General features: G+C 47.5%; 1 protein-coding gene across 1 annotated transcript in view; it reads right to left on the minus strand.

Moving 5' to 3' along the window:
* Positions 1 to 22,283, minus strand: part of TRPM6 (transient receptor potential cation channel subfamily M member 6) — a 1,703,532-nt gene that overhangs the window by 145,610 nt on the left and 1,535,639 nt on the right. The window contains exons 33-34 of the mRNA XM_069625828.1: positions 5,291 to 5,356; positions 1,464 to 1,750 (exon numbers count right to left, since the gene is read on the minus strand). Of these exons, the coding sequence (XP_069481929.1) occupies positions 1,464 to 1,750; positions 5,291 to 5,356 (353 nt within the window). The remainder of the gene's footprint in view (positions 1 to 1,463; positions 1,751 to 5,290; positions 5,357 to 22,283) is intronic.

The raw sequence follows: 22,283 nt of genomic DNA on the forward strand, positions 1-22,283 counted from the left end.
TAACGTGTGAGGCAAATAAAGGCTCTGTACCTCTGGTTAATGGTACTGATGCTTTGTTTACATGCTCCACCACTGCCTTCCAGAAACAATGCAAGGAATGTTATGAATACCAGAAAAGCAGGAGCATCTGTGACGCCAGTATGAGAGTAACATAAGATATAGCTCTATTCCTCATATTCTTTTTTTTTAACCTCTTTAACACACACACAAATATACACAAAAAATAATATAGTTCAATATCAGGGACAAAACACCATAAGCAGTAGTAAGACACCCTGCCACCTTGCACAAAGATAGTGTTTTCCAATATATCATAAATGTATTTTAATAGCAAAACATTCTGGAAATAAAGTCCAAACAAACAATCCCTATATGATAACATAACTTAGCACATGTTAAGAACAAAACACACCACAAACAAACACACCCACTTATACACAGACCCATGCAACACAGCCATGTCCATACCAACCTTCTAGAAACAGCAAGGCAGGAAGCTATTAACACTTACCATATAAATTGTTAAAGGGTGCCCAAAGTTAAGGTCCTCTCGGTCCTGTTTTTAGAAACAAAATATTTTCGAAATTGGACAAAACCTCCAATTCATAAAGCCAATTCTTTTTCCTAGTCTTCCATACTTGTAGTACCTCCTTCGCCACCAATACTAACGTTTTTTCAATACATTGGGCCTCATTCCAAGTCTGGTGGTCCGGAAATAAGGGCGCTAGTAGCAACGTACCGGCACCCTTTCCAGACCACCAGACTATGAGAATGCCTGAAGGGGCTGGTGCTCACGGCAGGCCTCACCTGCCGGGAGCACCAGCCCCTGCAGGCATGGCTTTAACAGAAGCTCCGGCACCATTAGCAACGGTGCCAGTGCTTCTGTGTCCCCACTCCACAGAAATGGGGACTTAAAGTTTGCACCACCTGACATCCCGGGCTGCCGCGACTTGTAATGTTCCGGTGGCACTGGGATCTCGGGCAGCAGAACAGTGTTACGAAGTCGGCAAACTTGTAATGATGCCCATTGTCTATACTTTCTAGCAATCTCACATCTCTCGCTACCTGATAATAAAATAATCTATAGGGGCATCCTTGGGAAAGTCATATGCAAAATCGTATCCCACCTGTCTAATACGTCTCCCCAAAAATCACAGACCCTGGATCAATCTCAAAACAATCCTCATATTCTAAAATAGAAATACATTAATGTTGTGTCTGAAAGTTTTCCTATAATTTTCCATAATGGTTAGCGATGTATTATGCCAGAAGTCACCTAAAAATATTAGGTGTGATTCTCATCCACGTGCAGCCTATTGCAGGTCTTTCTTCTAAGCAGTGCAGCACTCAGGAATATGTTGGTGTGAATAATAGCAATTCTCAATCATTTCTACGTCATCTCATGTAAACACATTTTGAAAACGCATGTTCTGCAGCTCATCTACACGTATGTGTCCACTCACCCTGAGACATAGGTGCAGTACAGTGCCATTATGGAAGATCTTCTGCCAAGTCTGAACGACTTCCGGTAGGAACGATTTCACAATGAAAACCTCTCCCGGCTTCAGCACGTCATTCTCCGACCAGGTGCACGTGACTTTCATGGCCCTGCGGAGACCCCCGTCCATTTCCTGCCTAGACAAGACCTGGATCATGGCAGCTGTCCCCCGCTGGGACCATGATGACATGCTCTTGTCAAGATTCACTGGCGAACTCTCCTCCAACCTGTAGATAGTCACTTCTTCTCCGGCTGTGGCCATAAATCAGATTTATGGGAGTTAATATAAACATTTTCAATGTAAAAAACAAAAATATATTTCAAAGTGAAAATAGTATGTTGCCAATAAAAAAAGAAGACACATTTCCACATAAAATAGAATGATTCAACCCACACTGAGGGTCCGATTCTCAAGGAGGTGTTCAGTACCAAAAAGGTTGTAGAAAGTGCTAGCGACATTTTCGGTACTGTACACCTATTCTGAATGTGGCATATTGTTCCGAAGTTGGAATGAATGTGCCACTTTTGGAATATATGTGGCAGTTGCTAGGAAGGACGATAAACCAACCTAGCAACCGGCCCTTTCGGTATCAGGAATTTTACATGCCGATCCCTGTAGCACTCCTCCTCTTTAGCAAATGGAAAAAGTGGCACCCATGTATGGCACCAATTTGATGTTGCTGTTATGGAGGGGTGCCACACTGGTGGGCCAGATACTTATGGGTGTTACATTGCTTTAACAAACGTTCAAATATTTCTTGTAATCTGTCCACTTAATGGCTCCGTTTGATGAATTATAAACAGAATGTATGTTGTTGCAATGTTTTAGTGGGGGCAAAAAAACTGTAAAAAGTGCTTTCTGTTTGCGGTTTCTTGTGCCCGGACCCAGGCACGCTTTGAAATGTGGCACTGTGAAGGAACTTGCCACAGCTGTACTCGTCTACCTGAATAACCATTGAAACAAAAGGTGCCAAATCACTTCTTTAACATCTTGTTGTCAATGATCACTGCAGAGTGAAACTAGAAGGAAAGGTGTTTTGCTAACAGAAGTTGTTTCCAATGCATTGTTACTGGCAACAAATAGGAGCGCAGCCGTTTCAGATGTGGGGGTTTGGGCGGGAGTAAGGAGCCTGAGATAAAAAGAATTCTATTTTGCTGGCAACAGCTTTGTCCTGCATTCTAGGAAACGATTGATGCATCACGTGATCTCGGCAGCGCTTTTGTAAAATTACGATTACATTGCTATTTAACGAAAATACTGCAGAGAATTTGCAATCCGCTCGTTCTCTATAGAAACAGGTGGATTGCAGGCAGTGCGTCATGACGCCCAAACCCACTTGATAATCAGCGTGGTGCCTGGGCGTCTGAAAAAGGTGCAGTGAAGCGTGCTGTTTAGCGCGCTCACTGCGCCAAGAATCGGGCCCTGAATGTTATACTATGGCACACACATAGGGCCTTATTGCAGCATTGGCGTTGCAGTCAAAAAGTGGCTGTAGTTTCATTATTAACCCTTTTTTGACAATCATGGAATTACTGCCGCTTTAACATCACCACCAAATTTCCGAGGATTTACCTCCAGCGATAAGCTGGAGGAAAATCCTCCATTTTAACTTCAAAAGATCAGTGTATAAATACATCAAAAATCCCCATGGAGTCCTATGGATTCCTAAATTGGGAATTTACACTTACATGCCACGACTTGTAATAACATGATAATGCCACGGGACAGAGTGGTGGCTATGGTTAACAATGTGGCAGTAGATCAGCAGGTTTATTGTCGATTTGCTGCCAAACCTGGAATGTGGCCAATAGATTGTTATTTTGTGATATCCCTAATAACAAAATAAAAATACAAAATACTTGGGCAGTCACCACGGAAGAGGTTTTGCATTTTAATTACAAAATAAATCAGTAAGCATATTTCCATTTTCATTTCTATCTCTAAAGAAACTGTTATTATTATTAGGGTGGGTGTGTGTGTCGCAGAGATACTGAGCTTGTCATAGGGGTAGCTGCGGGACTTCATGGTGACAGCCTTGTAGATGATGGGGCAGGCTTTGAAGGTGACACTTGTGCTTGTAACTGTAGGCAGTGCAATTCCACAAGGGTCTGTGTAATATGGCTGGATTTGTGGAATCCTTTCATGACCCGCACTGCAGCATGTAGGACATATCTCAGGTTGCTCAAAGGCCTTCCAGAATGGCATCAAAACCATCCAAGAGGGTAAAGGACCAGGGTTTGGCCAGCAGATCTGAAGTTGTTTGCTGGGGTAATGGGCTTGATTGTCTGCTGCAGGAGGAAAAGTAGATAACAAGCCGTTTGTGTCTTCCTCGCAATTTGCTCCTTGAAGGAGGGTTTTCTGTTGATGTAGAACCCAAGGGACCTGGTGCAGGTGGTTAGCTGGGGTTGAAGGTATAGACCTTGAGGTTTAAAGTAAAGAGCCAGGTCTTGCTGCCAGGGAACACCCTGGCAGCAAGACCTGGTTCTCTGCTTTTAACTTCACAGTCTTCACCTTCAACCCCAGTTAACCACCTGCATCAGGTCCCTTGGGTTCTACATCAAGTGTTGTTGGTCAGCAGTAGGAATTCTGTCTTGGAGAGGTGGTGCTTCAGGTAAGCACTGGACATCCATGACTGGATCAATGAGAGGCAGGCCTTGAGCTTGTGGATGTCTTTCATGGAGAATATCTTCAGGACGGGCTGAATGTCATCTGTGTTTTGGTGGCTGTAATAATAATAATAATTTAGCATTTATATAGTGCTACGAACCCTCAGGTATCTGAGCGCTGCTTATTATTACCCACGGTGTGTGGTGCTCATTTATCGACCACGGAAGGATGAAAGGCTGAGTTTGGCCCTGCCAGGATTCGAAACTGCGTCAGCAGGCTCTGCACAGGTGTCAAAGCTCTATTCGCTGTGCAACTTGACCACTGTAGATGTTGTGTGGACCCAGGTGGGCTCTGAGCAGTTCTATAGAAAGGTTGAAGATCAAGGGCGAGAGGATGGATCCTTGCGGGACTCCGTATGTGATGGGGAGTTTTGGTGATCTGGAGGAATTAAATTGGATCGTTAGCAAGGTAAGATTTGTACGTGCTCAAAACGGCCTTGTTGTTCCTGATGCAGCGTTGGAGGTTGTCAGTGAGTTTCTGGTGGTCTACTATTAATTAACTGTTAATTAAGAAGCAACACTATTTATTTTTATGGAGACAAATATTAAAGTAAATGAAATAGCAATGTCGACAACTACTTGCATTGATTATTTTTTAAAGAAACTATCAACAAATCTGTCCTGATAATTTGTGGTTTGGTGTTTTAAATCACTGGAACCAGATTAAATACAGGGAAATTGTTTTAGAAAATTAGGTGAGTAAATTGTGCCATTTAAAGCAAGACAAATAGCAGGCAGTGAAACACAATACATTGAAGCTGATCATGGTCAATTTTGTTGTCAGTAATCTTAGGACAGAGTTTTGCATTTGCAGAGGGGTTAGTTAAAACAGCTAGGCACCAAAAATGATGTTCAAACTGCATATACCTTTGTTGCATCATTAGAAGGCATGACATCGCATACTTAAAAGCATTTCTTCAGTACCAATATATATATATATATGTGTTGTCCAGCGACAACATCATTGCTTGTATAAGATTTGTTAGTAAATTTGAGTAAACAAATCAGATGGTTATTATTGATGCAGACTGTTATAATACAATTGCACACAATGACATGGAGTTATCTTAAAGCCGTCCACACTGCTTCATTTGGTCTCGTAAGAAAGAAATTAAATAAACTCACGAAATAGCTGGACTGGCGTGAATGGGATGGTGTGGGCAAGTCTCATTAAGTTGTTCCTTTCAACGGCTGATTAAAAAAAACATTGGAGTTAACAAAAATTGTCTTGGTTACAATAATTGTGTTAACAAGTCATGGTTATATATATTGAACTATCAAATAGGTATAACACGTTAAATGGTAATATTACACATGAACACCTTTTTCATACCACTAAAAAGCACAAACACGCAACATGACGTCCAATTCCTGATGGCATGGAACATGGATTTACCCCGCTTCTGAACCTGGTAGTGTTTATCGCATCAGTGTGCTGCATTTCACCACAAATCTGCTTTTCGTTGATGATCTTGCCATGAAATAACACGTCCTACACTATTTACATTAACATGTTTGCAACATGCACATAATACGGGAAATGAAGACCAATGCAGGCATTTGTTTAAGCTCACCTGTGTAAATGGTTCTGTTGGTGAGAGACTGATTATCTTCTTAAAAAGTACGGAATGACACATGATCATACATTATGCTCGGGGGCTCCATACATATACCTGGGAGATGTAGTTGCTGACGTGGTAATTATATAACAGTATTCAGATTGTGTAATAACATTCTAGGGTATCACCAGTGCACGTTATTTTGCATTTAAAAACGTGCCATTTTCCCTAAGTATTGCATTCATGGTAATTTATTTAAAGTCAACAAAGAGTTGCTGTTTTATCTTCCCTCATCTGCCAACACTACAGTGTCGGTTGGTATATTTTGTAAATGGAAGGGCGTAATTGGTTGCCCAAAATGTGCATGCACGATCAAGCATACTGAGCGAGCCCAAACAAATGAATGGATGATCCCCCAGAACATTTTTTAAATAATGGGTTAAAATTGTGCATTTTGCATCACACTTTCTGGGAAAAATTGGGTAAAAATAAAATCATTTGCTGTTGGTTATGTAGGGTAACACTTGAAAAGATCCATCATTTGTAAATCACCAACATTGCACAGACGAATTGTGCAACATATGTTCATGCTGCTTTTGCACACAATTTATGCCAGTATAAAACAAATGTGCATGCTGGCTGCACTCATACATGTCCATGTTGGCTGGACCAATTTATACCAATATTTCCATATAGAAAATCCAAATTTGCTTTGCCCATAATGCCTGTAATGATACTATAATAAAACATGGCCATGCTGGCATGGCTAATATATGCCAGTATCACCACATAAGAATATACTCTTGTTGGTGCTGCCAATAAAAAATGCCATTCCACAGAAAGCAAATATGTCCACACTGGCTCGTCCAATTTAGGCTCGTACAGTCATTTAAGAACTCTCATTATGATGGCTAGAGCCTTGGTGCCAATAAAATATCTAAAGACACAGTAAGATAATATGTTCAGATTGGCACCATCAATGAAGGCCAGTATGTCCTCTTTAAGAACACTCTCCCTGCTGGCTTTATCCTTAATGCACAGTAAAAAACTACTATATCACAATGTGAAAATAGGTCTGAATTGGCTCCACCAATGGTGACCAGTATGGACACTTAGGAATATTACTCATGCTGGTGTTACCCTTGATGCCCAGTAAAAAATGTCTTTCCAAAGTAAGAATGTATGTCCAGACTCGAACCACAAGCTTGGCCAGTCTGAACACTCTTCGTGCTAGCTTTACCCTTGATGCTGAATAAAACATGCCATTTCACAGTAAAAAAATACTTCCAGACTGGTTGCACAAATGTAGGCAAGTATAGCCACTTAAGAATACTCATCATGCTGGCTTTTCCCTTTATTGCCACAGAGTCCCCTACTTTCAGCAGAGTATTCATACTTTTGGCAAACTGCACCCCATGTCTCTTTATGAAATTATCTTCCCATTTCAGAAAAGTCTATAATAAATTAGAATGCAGACATGCCAGTGCCCGTAAGGGACAGCAGTAATTTGGGGGTTCATTCACAATTCTTAGACACGACTTAACTCCCTGCTGGACTCTGTAAGAACCTCACAGCTCCATTAGTGGTTCACGGGCTGAACTGGTACTCAGTGCGAGCTCCCCCCCCCCACCTCACACAGCCAGAGAACAGAGCGGCTGAACTACAAATACTCTCCCACTATGACTGATTCTGCTGCAGACTTGAGAACAAATGGTGGAAGAAGGCGATGCCAATGACATGGGCGCAGCCTGCATGATTATGAAGAACACACTGTGCATGCTGCTTGGAGCTATGTGGATGTCAACAATCTCAGGCAGCCACATCACGTGCGTCCAGGGTTTCTCACAATTACCTTTATGGAAAGCCTGTGTACATTTCCAAGACTGAGGAAACAGCACTGAAACACAGCAAAATAAGGAAGTGTAAATATTCTTATTTGTTTCTCTCTTCTCTCCTCCCTTTTCTCCTGGCACTTTTTGATGACCAGTTCCGGTCTTACACACCTCTTCAGCACTTGGTCTCTTTCACTTTTCTCAATTGATCTATTTATTCTATACCTTTTTTAGTTCATGACTACAGTATATTTCAACACTGTAGACGTGTACCTGCAACACAAGGTATAACATGTTCAACATTGAATTTTGCATTTTGGGTAATATATTAAATAGTGTTATGCAACGTTTTTACTCAATGCTGAAACTTTAGTAAAACAGCATTCTATATTTTACGAATACACTGTAGTGGTCTGTGTGTTTTTTCTGGCATTTAACCACTTTGGTTTGATTGAATCGTTGTTCAAATCATTACTTGATACAGAAAGGTTTTGAATCACTAACCTTATTGATATCAACCTGTGGCAGCAATTTCCTTCATTTTCGTTTAAATTTCAGTTAATCCCAAAGCAGTAATCCAGGTTATACTTTCAGACCAAAGCCTGCAGAGGGAGTCCTGGTACTAATCAAGCCCATGATTAAAATCCGAAATGTCAGATCAATTTGATAAAACCTCTTCCCCGCCCAAAACCCTTCCTTTACATTCACCTGGGCAATTAGCAACATCCAATCCCATTGCCTGAGAAATATCCCCACACAGGTGCAGACCCTTCCAGGAGACATGGCACCAGGGGAAGGCTCACCAAGGACAAAGGTCAACTTTCTCAAACTCTTACAGAGTGTGGAGAAGGAGCTAGTGGCAAGTGGTTGGAGCATTGTAGATGTTGTTAATGGATGCAGAGGTAAACATTTGGAGGAACGAAGGAGACTTGAAACTAGAAGGGAAGAAGGAGGTTTGTGAAGAACATCAGAGGAGGATGGTGGATACCAGAAGAAGGGGGAGCGGAGAAGAGTGGAAAGAGGTGGAAGAAAGAAGGAGGTTTGTAGAGAATAGCAGAATAAAGAAGTGGGAGGAGAGTCGAAGGAGTAGGAGGGTAAAGGGCAACCTGGGTTTTTGGGAAAACAGTAAAGGGAGGAGTTGGGAGAGAGATAGAAGGAGGAAGAGGGTGAAGGGCAATGGGAGGCTGGTAGACAGCAACAGGAGAGGGTGGGAGAGAGACAGCAAGAGGAGGATGGTCAACAGCAACAGGAGGAAGTGGTGAGATGAGAAGATCAGGAGTTTACCAACAATATTTGGAGCAGTGAGAAGAGGTGCAGGGCATAGCAAGCCAGCCTAGATAAAGAAGGAAGGGGCATTCTTGGCCCACAGAGAAGGGTACTGGCCAGGGCCTAGTCTTAAAGGGCCAAGCAATTGGTGGGAAGATGTATGAGATTAGGGACTGGTGGCAAGGAGGTACAAGGACCAATGAAGGAGTAGACAGGTGGGGCAACAGAACGATGTTTGGGGGCATGAATGTTCTCCAAAACCCACTGGGAGCCTATGCACCTGAAGGAGACCAATCCAGCTGGTACAATCTGAGACTGAACGTGAAACTGCAATTCTTCTTCTCACTCCTGGCCCAGACAGAAGAGTTGTAAATGGTGATGGAGAAGGAAGCCAAAACACAACTTGACAAGTTACTTGTCACAACAAGACCCGGGTGTGGAAACCCCTCAAAGCGCAAATCCACAGATTGGCTCCTTGGTGGGTGAAGCAGGGTGTTGGAAACCCTCAAAGGCAGAAATTGTTTAAACCTTTGAGATGACATGCTTTCCTTGGGTTACGTTGCTTGCATTTCTTAATTAAATCAGGTTTACCCTTCCTGAAAATTCTTACATCCCTTCTGCATGGGAGAAGCAGTTAATGCATCAATCAACTTAATGCAGATGGCTGTGAGGGCATCAGTGTATGGCCACATGATTTGCTCCAGAAGAAGAGACTCAGAGATTTGGCTGGGGGGATTTTGATTCATACAGTCAGGTAAACAAAACCTACTATATCATCTTTCTAGAAGTCTCTGTTCCTTGCTACCCAGGCAAACCAATGAGAACTGGTGTGATGTACCCAACTCCTCATCGCCATGAACAATGACAAAATATATATTTATTTATTTTTTATTTATGCATTGGTTGAAATCAACCTTATGCAACATTCATGTACAAATGTTGTACAAACATACATAAGTAAATAATTGCAATTAATCCAAATACTTTTACATATACATTTCCCCAACTCTTGTTTAAGAACTTTACATATCATTTTCATTAAAATGTAGGCATGACAACCAGCAATCTCAGTACCTATGCAGTGTAATTTAAACTAATCTGTCTCAGCATTTCTTTCCATATATAGAAGGCACCAGCCGTAATCACCGTAGAACAAGCCCCATACATTTTACTCCACCATTGCTCGGAATATACAAAATTGTCCTGATTACCATTCAGTGCATAACCTTTGTAATAGTATCTTATAAGCTTAGGGCAACTAGTGAGTACATGTCTCTTTGTTTCTATAGAGCCCTTGCACATTCAGCATAGCCTATCCATAGGTGCAAGTCTTCTCAACCCACCCAGATGTTCCTTAGTGGGGAGGATATCACATCATAGCAATAAATCACTTTAGATGAATGTTAATGGGCTTTAGCAGGTTTGAGTAAGGGAGATTAGGGGTAAACCTTTGTCTCGCATAATTTTATACATCTTTTTCAGATGCAAGCTGGACAAACTCTTGTCAATGTCCCATATTGTGGTTTTCCTTTTTAGGCAAGTCAAGGCTTGTGGATCATACAATAGGTCATCCCTAGGCATCTCAATCGCCCTCAGGTGCTCCTCAGCCGTGCCCCCAAGTCTTACCATAAAGTTGTCTTTTTCATACGGGTGCACTTTAGCGATCAGGGAGAGGAGGTTGTCTGCCCCAGCTAGCTTAATAGTAGGCCATAGTTTGTACCTGGCGATAAGCCATAGAGATCTGAGCGAGAAAACAAACCCAACTCCACTCTTATTGCCTCCACCGGCAATCCCTGAGGTTCGCTCAATATGGATCTCTAAGAAGTTGCCTTCGATCACTTAAAGCCACGTTTTTTGTTTCTCATTCAGAAAAACAATCCCATATAATATTCCTAGGATGGTCGAGGTACGATATACTGTGATCATCCCTACCACACTACCCCCTCCCTTGGTGTAGAGGATCTTTTTTAGCAGCAGCCATTTGCTCATAATCCTTGGCCAGAAGAAATCACGATAAAATGTCCCACTAAGGCTGGCTTTTATAGGTAGGCCAAGATAGAGGCAGCTACTGACCACCTCGATCGGAGTTGCATTGAGTCTCCATGGGTGGTTTCTTGAATTAGCTTTAGGATCGGACCCTAATCGACATTGCATGATCTTAGTTTTCTTGATGTTAATTATCAGATCATTAACTGAAGCATATTCCATAAGTGCTGTAATGAAGCGCTCTAGGCCTGTTGGGATCTGATCTAAAAGGATGCTGTCACAGGGGATTCTTTCTCCACCCATTACTGGTGGGAAATTTCTGACCCTCTCCAGGGCCTCTGCCATTTCTGATGTATTTAAATTATATAGCGTGTGGGCAAGACCACATCCCTGCTTTAGTCCATTGTTAGTGGATATCCAATCAGTTAACAACCCCTCACGATTAACTCGGACTCTATAATAGCTGGATGAAATATAGTAATTGTGGATCTATTTTTCACTTCTTCAAATTAGCCCAGAGAAGTCCCGGGTTAACCATATTGAATGCCTTAGAGAAGTCAATATAGCAAATATAGAGTGACTTCCCCTCGGTAACTGTGGTAGATATTAGACTTAATAGTGTGCTTATATTATGGGAGGTCGAGTGTAGTTTTCGAAAACCGGTTTGCAAGTAGGTAGTATTTGTTTAGATTCCATCTACTGGTTCAATTTTTTAAGCAAGATGGAGGCAAATATTTTGGAACTACTATCCAACATGGCTAACAGCCTGAATTAGCCAGATCATTCTTTGCACCCCTTTTTAAATACTGCTATTTGTATTGATGTTCTCCAGCTGGCAGGATACAACCCGACCTCCAGATACCCACAAACATAGTGTAGAGTATCTGGGCCTAGATCTCCATGTTAGCACATAGCGCCACGTTAGCCAACCCATCGAGTCCCGGTGCTCTAGAGTTATTGAGGGCTTTTATAATAATTAGCACATCTAATTCCCTTATAGGCGACCAACACTTTTTGCTATCATTAGATATGAGGAGTAAGAATAGCTGAGACCAATTTTCACTCGTCAGAGCTCCTTTGCATTTTAACCCGGTTTTTATATTTCGCAGACAAATTACAGATGAATGCATTCTTTCCCTTTTCTTCTAATATGCAATTATTCTGAATTGTAGCTCTAGCTTTTCAATAGTCTCTTTTCTTTTCTTGAATTTCCCCATCATAAATCCCTCTGTGGGACACACCCATCGAACCCGCCTGCTGATAAAGTGCCAGGAGGCCAGCCACTGTTTTCATGAGTGATTCAAAGCTGCAGTGGTTTTTGCCAAGCCATCTTCCTACTACATCCTCATTGATGGCACAAAAGGAGGAACGTTTACTAATGTTGCCATCCGTCCTTTTTTAATTTGGTGGGCCATTTCATTTACAACTTGAAACCACCTTGGCAGTTGGATAACTTCTTATCAGCTCGTGCTCTGGGCAGGCTACTACTACATAACAACTAACAGCACATCCACAGTCTCTGAAGCACAACAACGCAATCTACATTCACAATGGCCCTCACATCATAGGCTTTCACTGCCTATAAACCCTTGCATAACAATTCCCTTCTCCATGCTATACTTACTGTTCCACTTAAGGTCTTAACCACCCTCTGCTAGCAGAGAGTCAGTTTCAAGCTCTCTGACTTTCCCTTGCCACACTCATTCCTTTTCCTCTCTTAATTGATGTTCTCCACCTTCCATTTTCTACTGAAGTCCCTCCTCCTCCCTGTTCTTTTCATATCCTTCCCTTATCAACAATGGTTTCCTCCCCACTTCTTCATCCTTCCCAATTTGTCAGATGTTTTGCCTCCTCCACAGGTTTTTGCTGTTCCTCCCCTCCCTCCTTCTCATTCTCCACCTTCTCCTTCCTTTCTCAACCTTACCCCGGCATTGACTTGAACTCTTCTCTGCTTCCTTCCTATCCTCGTTTCTCTAATGTTCCTTCTTCACTTTCTTCTGAATCTTTTCTCTTCCCCCTCTGTCTCTTTCTCTCTCTCTCTCTCTCTCTCTCTCTCTCTCTCTCTCTCTCTCTCTCTCACAAGCTCTCATATTTGACTGCCTCCTCTCATGGTCACTTCTTCTTCTCCTTCTTCTCCTCTCAACTGTCTCCCCTTTTATCACTCTGACCTCACCCTCCTCTCACCTCATTGAGCTCCAGCTCTGCTCACCTCTTTCCATGTTTACAATCTGCCTCTTAACACCAACCCCATTCCCCTGGCTAGGTATCCATTGCGTGGGATTGTGAAATGTGTAGCATCTGTATGCAAGAGAGAAAGGGGTTCTTTGATTGGGTCAGAACTCTGCAGACTACAATTTCTTCTTGTGCGTTGAATCGGCTAGTGGTTTGCTTTGAAGGTCATGGACTGAAGTTAAAATGGGGGCGAACACCACCTTAGAATCACACACCCTATTTCTCCCTGCCATGTTATTCCATGGCGGTCCCGTTGTGCTGCAGTGTCTCAAAATGTACTGTGATATGATATGAGAAGTTATTTATAATGCACTTAATTGCCAGAGATTCCTAAGCACGGACCCGGGGATCGAACCCATGCTGCTTCATGCCGTCTTGCTTCCTAGGCGAGCACGTTGTCCCTGTGCTATCCTCCCAATATAATTTTTTGGTCTTAAAAATGTTATTGGTAGAGCAGAAACCTAACCTAAATAGGATGCAAAAAACAAGTTAGAATAATAATCAGATTCCTAACAATAAATATAGGTGTGGAACAAAGAGGGAAAAACGTATCACAACAATATGCATTGGACTACCTAGTCAGATAATACATAAAAAGGTGATATGCAATAATGAGCATCAGTGTAATAATAGTTTCAATGTAATGCATAGAGGGTCTAAGATTAGAGGGTGATATTCGGGTGAATGAGTTTTTATCAGCTGGACATAAACATACCATATGATTATAGAGAACTAAATTCAAGACCTACTAACCCCCTCTACTTTTGAGTGGATCATATATAAATGCAAAGAAGACCTTGATACGATTGAGGCAGTCTGGAGTCCCTTCCAGCAGACATATGGCTAACCTGTTTATTTTCAGCTGAAGAAAGCTCAGTCGCCCGAATATCACCCTCTAATCATGATATGATTTCTTGTTTTTCCTGGACAATCATGAGCTCCCTCTGGTCACTGCATGCTTGGCTCACCACTCATCTCATGCCTTTGTTCCTCATTTCTAGCTGAAACAATATGTTGCATGTTATGGAGTTCCATGAAATTGCATAACATCATGTATTGCGCCTTTTCCCATTGGTATGGTCTCAAAGCGCTGGAGGTTGAACACCCCCGGGGGACGGACGTCCATGTATGGGAAATCATCAGAGGAGTTTAGAACGTGTGTGTGGATTTTAGCCAATACGAAGGTAGGTAGGGGTGGCCTAGTTCCTGCAAGCTACCCATGTTGTGCTGGCATGCGTATGGGTGCCGAGAGGTAGTTTGGAGAGTATGCAATAGCAGGAGAATCATTATGTGTGCAGCTAGACCGAATTTCTGTCGTAGCAGAGAGCTGCATTCTTATGGCAGATGTGTTGTCCAATGTGGCTTAGAGTAGTGTATGATAGCAGATGCGTGCAGGTGGGTTTGGGTGGCCGTGCCTTCGGCTATCCTACATAAGCCTGGAATGTGTTAAGTACCTGAGTGTCATGGCTGGTTTCTTGGTTTTGTTGATGCTGCTGAATTTAGAAGGGGGTGAATTCAAAGGGCAACTACATTCTTCACAGTGGCTATATTCAAAATACAGTGAATAAACGTTGTGGCTATACTAAAAAATACTGCTAAATTTAACATGCCTGATTGCAGGCCCACAGACTCTTCGGTTGCAATTACTGAGGCTGTCTCTTGTAGTATATGACATGCCACTGAGTCGACAATGTTGTTTTTAAGGCAACTTGAGAATCTGGATTCTGAACCATGAAGTAGGGAAGGGGGGGAGGGGCTAAGGGCAATTTGAAATACCTAACTCTTGAAGCCCTTCCAGGCATTTGGAAAGCCATCTGCATGCAGCCTTTGGCCAGCATCGTGGGGCATCAGGTGGTTTCCAGTCCCCAGGATCTCTCAGTCTGAATCCCCATTCTCTCAATTGTGACATCATCATAAAATAAATCCATAAGTCCATGAGCAGGGCTGAAACATGTCAAAGCTATGTACAGCTATCTTACATATAGACCTAGACCTTTATAGGACACAGTCTATCCAAGTAGTAACCTGATCAATCATCCTTTTCCTAATACTTCGGCTAGCTCAAGCACTTCTCAGTCCCCTCAGGCATCCATTCATTATGTATATTCTTTCCATTTACCTCACACATTTCGAGCTGCCTTCAACTTTTCTTTTCCTCCCATATCTTTCTGTGACTCCCCTCCCATTTTCCTTCCATTATTTTCATTTTCCTCCAGCAGGCTGTGGTCTGGTGATCCCTGTAGGCATCATATGTCCTAAAACCTGGACAAGAATGGGTGCGTTCTGACCCCTACAGTGGGTATTAAGCACATTGGAAAAGCTCACTAATTAATGAATATAACATAATGGGGGTAATTCATAGAATTCAGCGCACAAGTGGCGCACGCGGCTGGCGCACAGTGTGCGCGTGCGAATCCCTGCGCCAGCCGCGTGCGCAAGAATCCATTTCCGTGCACAGCGTTTTCATGGATTCCAGCCACCAAAACCAGCCGTGGCGCACAGTGGCGCAGCGACCCTGCAGCAGCGCCAGTTACGCCCCCAAGAACGCCTCTCGCGCAGGGAAAAGCCATCAATATACCCAATCCAGCGCAAAGGGCTGCGCTAACCCTGTACCAGCACAGCAAGCGGGCTACGTGTATCACTGGGGTGCGCGGGAAGTACCTCACGCGATTGGCCCCGTGCGAGCAGGGTACGCGTATTTCAGGGGTGCGCGGGAAGTTCCACACGCGATTTCATCATGGTACGTGTATTTCAGGGGTGCGCGGGAATTTCCACACGCGATTGGGCCCGTGCGAGCAGGGTACGCGTATCTCAGGGGTGCGCGGGAAGTTCCACACGCGATTCCATCAGGGTACGTGTATTTCGGGGTGCGCGTGAAGTTCCACACGCGATTCCATCAGGGTACGTGTATTTAGGGGTGCGCGTGAAGTTTCACACGCGATATCAGCAGGGTACGTGTATTACAGGGTGCAGGGGAAGTTACACACGCGATTCCAGCAGGGTACGTGTATTTCAGGGGTGCGCGGGAATTTCCACACGCAATTGGGCCCGTGCGAGCAGGGTACGCGTATCTCAGGGGTGCGCGGGAAGTTCCACACGCGATTCCTTCAGGGTACGTGTATTTCGGGGTGCGCGTGAAGTTCCACACGCGATTCCATCAGGGTACGTGTATTTCGGGGTGCGCGTGAAGTTCCACACGCAATATCAGCAGGGTATGTGTATTCCAGGGGTGCGCGGGAAGTACCACACGCGATTCCATCAGGGTACGTGTATTTCAGGGTGCAGGTGGAGTTACACACGCGATTTCATCATGGTACGTGTATTTCAGGGGTGCGCGGGAATTTCCACACGCGATTGGGCCCGTGCGAGCAGGGTACGCGTATCTCAGGGGTGCGTGGGAAGTTCCACACGCGATTCCATCAGGGTACGTGTATTTCAGGGTGCAGGGGAAGTTGCACACGCGATTTCAGCAGGGTACGTGTATTCCAGGGGTGCGCGGGAAGTTCCACACGCGATTCCATCAGGGTACGTGTATTTCAGGGTGCAGGGGAAGTTGCACACGCGATTTCAGCAGGGTAAGTGTATTCCAGGGGTGCGCGGGAAGTTCCACACGCGATTCCATCAGGGTACGTGTATTTCAGGGTGCAGGGGAAGTTCCACACGCGATTTCAGCAGGGTACGTGTATTCCAGGGGTGCGCGGGAAGTTCCACACGCGATTCCATCAGGGTACGTGTATTTCAGGGTGCAGGGGAAGTTCCACACGCGATTTCAGCAGGGTATGTGTATTTCAGGGGTGCGCGTGAAGTTACACATGCGATATCAGAAGGGTACGTGTATTTCAGGGTGCAGGGGAAGTTACACACACGATTTCAGCAGGGTACATGTATTCCAGGGGTGCGCGGGAAGTTCCACACGCGATTCCATCAGGGTACGTGTATTTCAGGGTGCAGGGGAAGTTCCAGACGCGATTTCAGCAGGGTACGTGTATTTCAGGGGTGCGCGTGAAGTGCCACACGCGATATCAGCAGGGTACGTGTATTTCAGGGTGCAGGGGAAGTTACACACGCGAAATCAGCAGGGTACGTGTATTCCAGGGGTGCGCGGGAAGTTCCACACGCGATTCCATCAGGGTACGTGTATTTCGGGGTGCGGGGTAAGTTCGACACGTGATTCCATCAGGGTACGTGTATTACAGGGGTGCGCGGGGAGCACCACACGTGAATTGCACGTGTGGGCCCTCCCAGGTGTTCCCTCTACACCCTCCACGGCACCTGCAGGTGGCTCACACCACAGGGGCCTACCCTGCACATGTCCTGCAGGCACCCCATCCACCATGGCCATGCCCCCCAGCCAACCCACATGTCAACTTGCACTACTGCCCACCAACGCATGTCCCCCTGCGCCCCCAGCCACCAGGGGCACCAACCACCAGGCCCCCACCCATGTCTCCCACCACCCCCACCCCCCAGCCTACCAGGGGCAGCCTCCACCAGGCCCCCACCCATGTCTCCCAGCACCCACACCCCCCAGCAGTGCAGGGGCAGCCTCCACCAGGCCCCCACCCATGTCTCCCACCACCCCCACCCCCCACTCCCCAGGGCCAGCCTCCACCAGGCCCCCACCCATGTCTCCCACCACCCCCACCCCCCCAGTCACCAGGGCAGCCTCCACCAGGCCCCCACCCATGTCTCCCACCACCCCCACCCCCCAGCCACCAGGGGCAGCCTCCACCAGGCCCCCACCCATGTCTCCCAGCACCCCCACCCCCCAGCAGTGCAGGGGCACCCACCACCAGGCCCCCACCCATGTCTCCCACCACCCCCTCCCCCCAGCCACCAGGGGCACCAACCACCAGGCCCCCACCCATGTCTCCCACCACCCCCACCCCCCCAGTCACCAGGGGCAGCCTCCACCAGGCCCCCACCCATGTCTCCCACCACCCCCACCCCCCAGCCACCAGGGGCAGCCTCCACCAGGCCCCCACCCATGTCTCCCAGCACCCCCACCCCCCAGCACTGTGGGGCACCTGCCAGCAGGCCCCCACCCATGTGCAACTCATGTACCCCTGCACCCCACCCCCCAGCACTGTGGGGCACCTGCCAGCAGGCCCCCACCCATGTCCAACTCATGTTCCCCACCACCCCCACCCCCCAGCACTGTGGGGCACCTGCCAGCAGGCCCCCACCCATGTCCAACTCATGTTCCCCACCACCCCCACCCCCCAGCACTGTGGGGCACCTGCCAGCAGGCCCCACCCATGTCTCCCACCACCCCCACCCCCCAGCAGTGCAGGGGCAGCCTCCACCAGGCCCCCACCCATGTCTCCCACCACCCCCACCCCCCAGCCACCATGGCCAGCCCCCACCAGGCCCCCACTCATGTCCCCTATCACCCCCACCCCCCAGCCACCATGGGCAGCCTCCACCAGGTCCTCATAATCCCCAATCATGTGCGTTATGGTCAGCCTCCACAGCCAAAAAGCCCTACCAAGTAACCCATTCACCCACATGGAAATGGAAATTACATGTTACACCCCCAATGTTCATAAAGCAAATGAACCCATGTGCGTCACATACAATGGTTGCAATTGAATGGGAAAACACCCAACATGACATGCATGAAACCAATGAGATGATACCACACAGTGAAGTATGAAAACAAAATTGTATTAAAAAAAAAGAATGCAAAAGAAATGAAACAAACTACAATGGCAATGAAAAAAAGATAAGCTGCATGTCCGTTTAAAAAAATAAAAACACCAAATCCTAATCCAAAAAAATGTTGTCCAAAGTCAAATGAAAAATAAAATCAATCCAATGAAGAACTATGTACAAAACATCCAAGGGTCCATGAGCCCAACTGAACAAAGGAAACCTACAAAAAACCCTAACTAAAATGCAACTATATACAAAAAGTGGAGCAGTGTCCGTCGACTCAAAATCATAAGAACAAACAAAGGAAACCTAAAACTAAAGAACTATATACAAAGGCGGCGGGCAAGTCCAGCGGCTCACTCCGTGGTGTTCCGGGCCAGGGCATCATCGAACTCCTGTTCAATGTCCCGGAGGCGGTCCTGTTCCATGGCCCGAGGGTCCGCAGGGACGACGCCGTGTCCTCCTCCAACCCCCTGCGGATTGCCTCGAGGCACTCGGCCCGCCTCAGGGCCCTCCGCATGGAGTTCTCCGCCCTGACCATTGTGAGCCGCGCCTCTTCCGCCCGCCGGCGCTCCGCACCTATCTGCTGGCCCAACCGCTGCCACACAGAAGACACAACCCGTCCTGGGTCAACCTGCCCTCCGGCCGATGCCTGCCCCTCCGATGTTGAAGGCCCCGAGCCTTCATGGCTCCCACCACGTTGCTGCTGCTGCTGTGCCTCTGCCCGTGCACTGCCTCCTGCTGCCTGCACATCCTCCGCCGGCTGGGGTGCAGTTGTTGATGTGGCCACCCCTGCTGGACGTCCGACTCCCGACTGTGGCAGGGATGCCTCCTCCACCAGCCTGGCCGCACCGTCAGAGGCAGCTCCACAGGGCACCCAGGTGACTGATGGGTGGGAAGATGGCACAGAGGACGACTGGCGCGTAGGGGGTCCAGTTGAGGAGGGGGTCGGAGCAAGCCCCATCAGACGGAGGAATCCGGCCTGGGTGACCTGTCCCAGCAGGCTGACGTGGTCAACGAGCCATTCGAGATGACGTGCAGTCTCTCCATGAAAAGACTGCAGGTCACGTCGCATGGCCCGTTGACGCAACGCCACACCAGCCAGGACAGGCTCAACCCGGACGTGGATAGCCACGTCCGCAGGCAGAGGAAGGCCAGTTGACGTCAGCTCATCCCCTGCCTGAAAACGGGTCTGGACGTAGGCATCCCTGCTGGTGCAAGATGATGCAGGGACAGGATCGGGGACAGGATTGCACACAGGCACCTCCGCGGCGGCCTGTGCTGCCTCCTGTCCCTGGTCCTGCACTGCACCACTAGCACCAGTGGGATCCCCACCTCCAGATCCCGTCTCTGGTGCTTGCACGGCCTCCTCCTCCACCAAACCCCCCACCAACCTGGATGACTCCGTGCCATCTTCCCCTGTTGGGCCCTGTGGGGTCCCAGCTGCCCCTTCTGCTGCCGAGGAGTCTAACTCCAACCTCTGCCTCTTGGACCTCCCCCCGGCAGCTGCGGCCTGGGACGCGGCACCGGACTCCTCACTCCCCGACGAGATGACAACACGGGAGGGGAGCCGGGCCTTGCGTCTCCGGCTGGCGGTGGGATCCCCGCCGCTGTGCTCCACAGCACCTTCTCCGCCCTCTTCATCAGTTGACGCTGCAGACAGGGAGAAACAAAACACAGGCATCAGGGCACTGTACAATGGACACATACACACATGACAGTTGCACATGAGTGGCATTGGCAAACCTCAGACATGCCATCACAATCCCCAACACACATGTCATTACAACTCGCACACATGAGCCATACCACAGCCATATCGCAAATGCCACCACCATCCATACACATACAACAGCATGAGCAGCCAAAGGTGAGCCAGACATCACATGCAACACAGGAAGTGCACCACACATGTACACACACCACCACACTTGCATGCATGTGTACACCTCTGCCAAGTGTTGCACTGTTCAGACGGGCATCCATGTCACATCTGCCAATCAGGCTTCCACATACCGCTGTCACATGCATCCATGTTGCATCACTGTTGCACCCTTGTCAAATACACACACATGCACATGTACACAGTGCTGATACATGCAGCCGAAAACAACATACATGCGTGACATCACGGACATGTCTACTTACATACACATTCATCCAAACATGTGTGCCCACACAACTGCATTTGGCATGCAAGCCTACACACACAAGCACCATCCTTGTCTCACACATTACAGCCCTCGCATGTGTCAGCCCCACGGCCCTGTACACCCCCACCCATACTCGACCCCATACAAACAGATGTGCAACCTGCACACTACCGAATAATCACCACACGCACTGCTCACAATCAGGATGCATGTACACTCACCGCTCGACTCCAGACGGGTCTGCTTCTCTAGGACCTGGACGTGGAGCGCTGGGGATATGCATTCCAGGACCCTCATCTGTTCTTCCGACAAGTGGCCCCGGCGCCCCTTGGCATCCGCTGCCTTCAAGAGGCGCCGGGCCTTGTTCAGGGTCCTGGACCTGAAGTCCTCCCAGCGCTTCCTGATATGTTGTAAGTCGTGGACTGCCACCCCCTCCGCGTTGATGGCAGTCACGATGTCAGTCCAGATCCGAGTCCGTCCTTCCTTGTCGGCGCGGGAACTTCCGAAGAGGGCATCATACTGCCCCAGGACTTGCTCCACCAGGACACCAACTTCGGTGGCACTGAAGCTGGTGCCCCTCTGCCTCTCTGGCCGGGGGTTGTCAGTGGTCACAGATGGTGTTTGCCCCGACATGACAACCCCAGAGGCAGGAGTGGGTGAGCAACTGGGTCCTGGGGCTGGGCTGTGGAGCGATGGAATCCCAGTCGGGAGTCTTCGGTTCCAGCAGGGGTGGTCACAGCAACAGCACCCCTGGCTGATGTGCAGGCAGCAAATGGCAGTGCACGTGGGCAGCAGGCAGTCAGGCAGCAGCAGATGGCAGGTGGGAGCGTGCTCGGGGCTCTGGGGGGCAGTAGTTCGGCCTTCTGGGCAGGAGCGTGGTCTTCCGTGTGCATACGCGTGGCCAGCTTGATACGGAGTGATTTGGCACATGAAAAATCTGCACGTCAACGTGTAATTCGAGGAAAGGCCCTTAGCGCGTAAGCGCGTCTGCACGCATACGCATTTTCATTGGACAGAAGGCCCCTCAAGCGCAAGCGCCCCTGTGACATGACGCGTACAGACGTGCATGCGCATTTCAGCGCGCGTGAAAAACAGCACGTCCGCGTGTAATACGAGGAAAGGGCCATGCGCGTAAGCGCGCGTGGAAACTGCACGTCCGCGTGTAATACGAGGAAAGGGCCTATGCGCGTAAGTGACGTGACGCGCGCGTGCGTTTCCCTCAGCACGGGTTAAAGGTGAGCGGGCCCAGCAGTTCGCTGTACGTGCCTTTCGTGGAGACCGACGTGTGTTGCTGCTTCCTTTTGTTTCGCGCGCCATCACAACTTTACAGCTATCAAGGACGTATCTCTTCTTTTGGCGGGGGTATTGGCTATGCGTGTTTTTCTGCATCGCGCTAGTCAGACGGTGAGTCACACACGCTCTTTTTCCCACTGCG

This window comes from Ambystoma mexicanum, chromosome 6p (genome assembly GCF_040938575.1).
Source record: "Ambystoma mexicanum isolate Mex_15411 chromosome 6p, UKY_AmexF1_1, whole genome shotgun sequence".
Classification (NCBI taxonomy): domain Eukaryota; kingdom Metazoa; phylum Chordata; class Amphibia; order Caudata; family Ambystomatidae; genus Ambystoma; species Ambystoma mexicanum.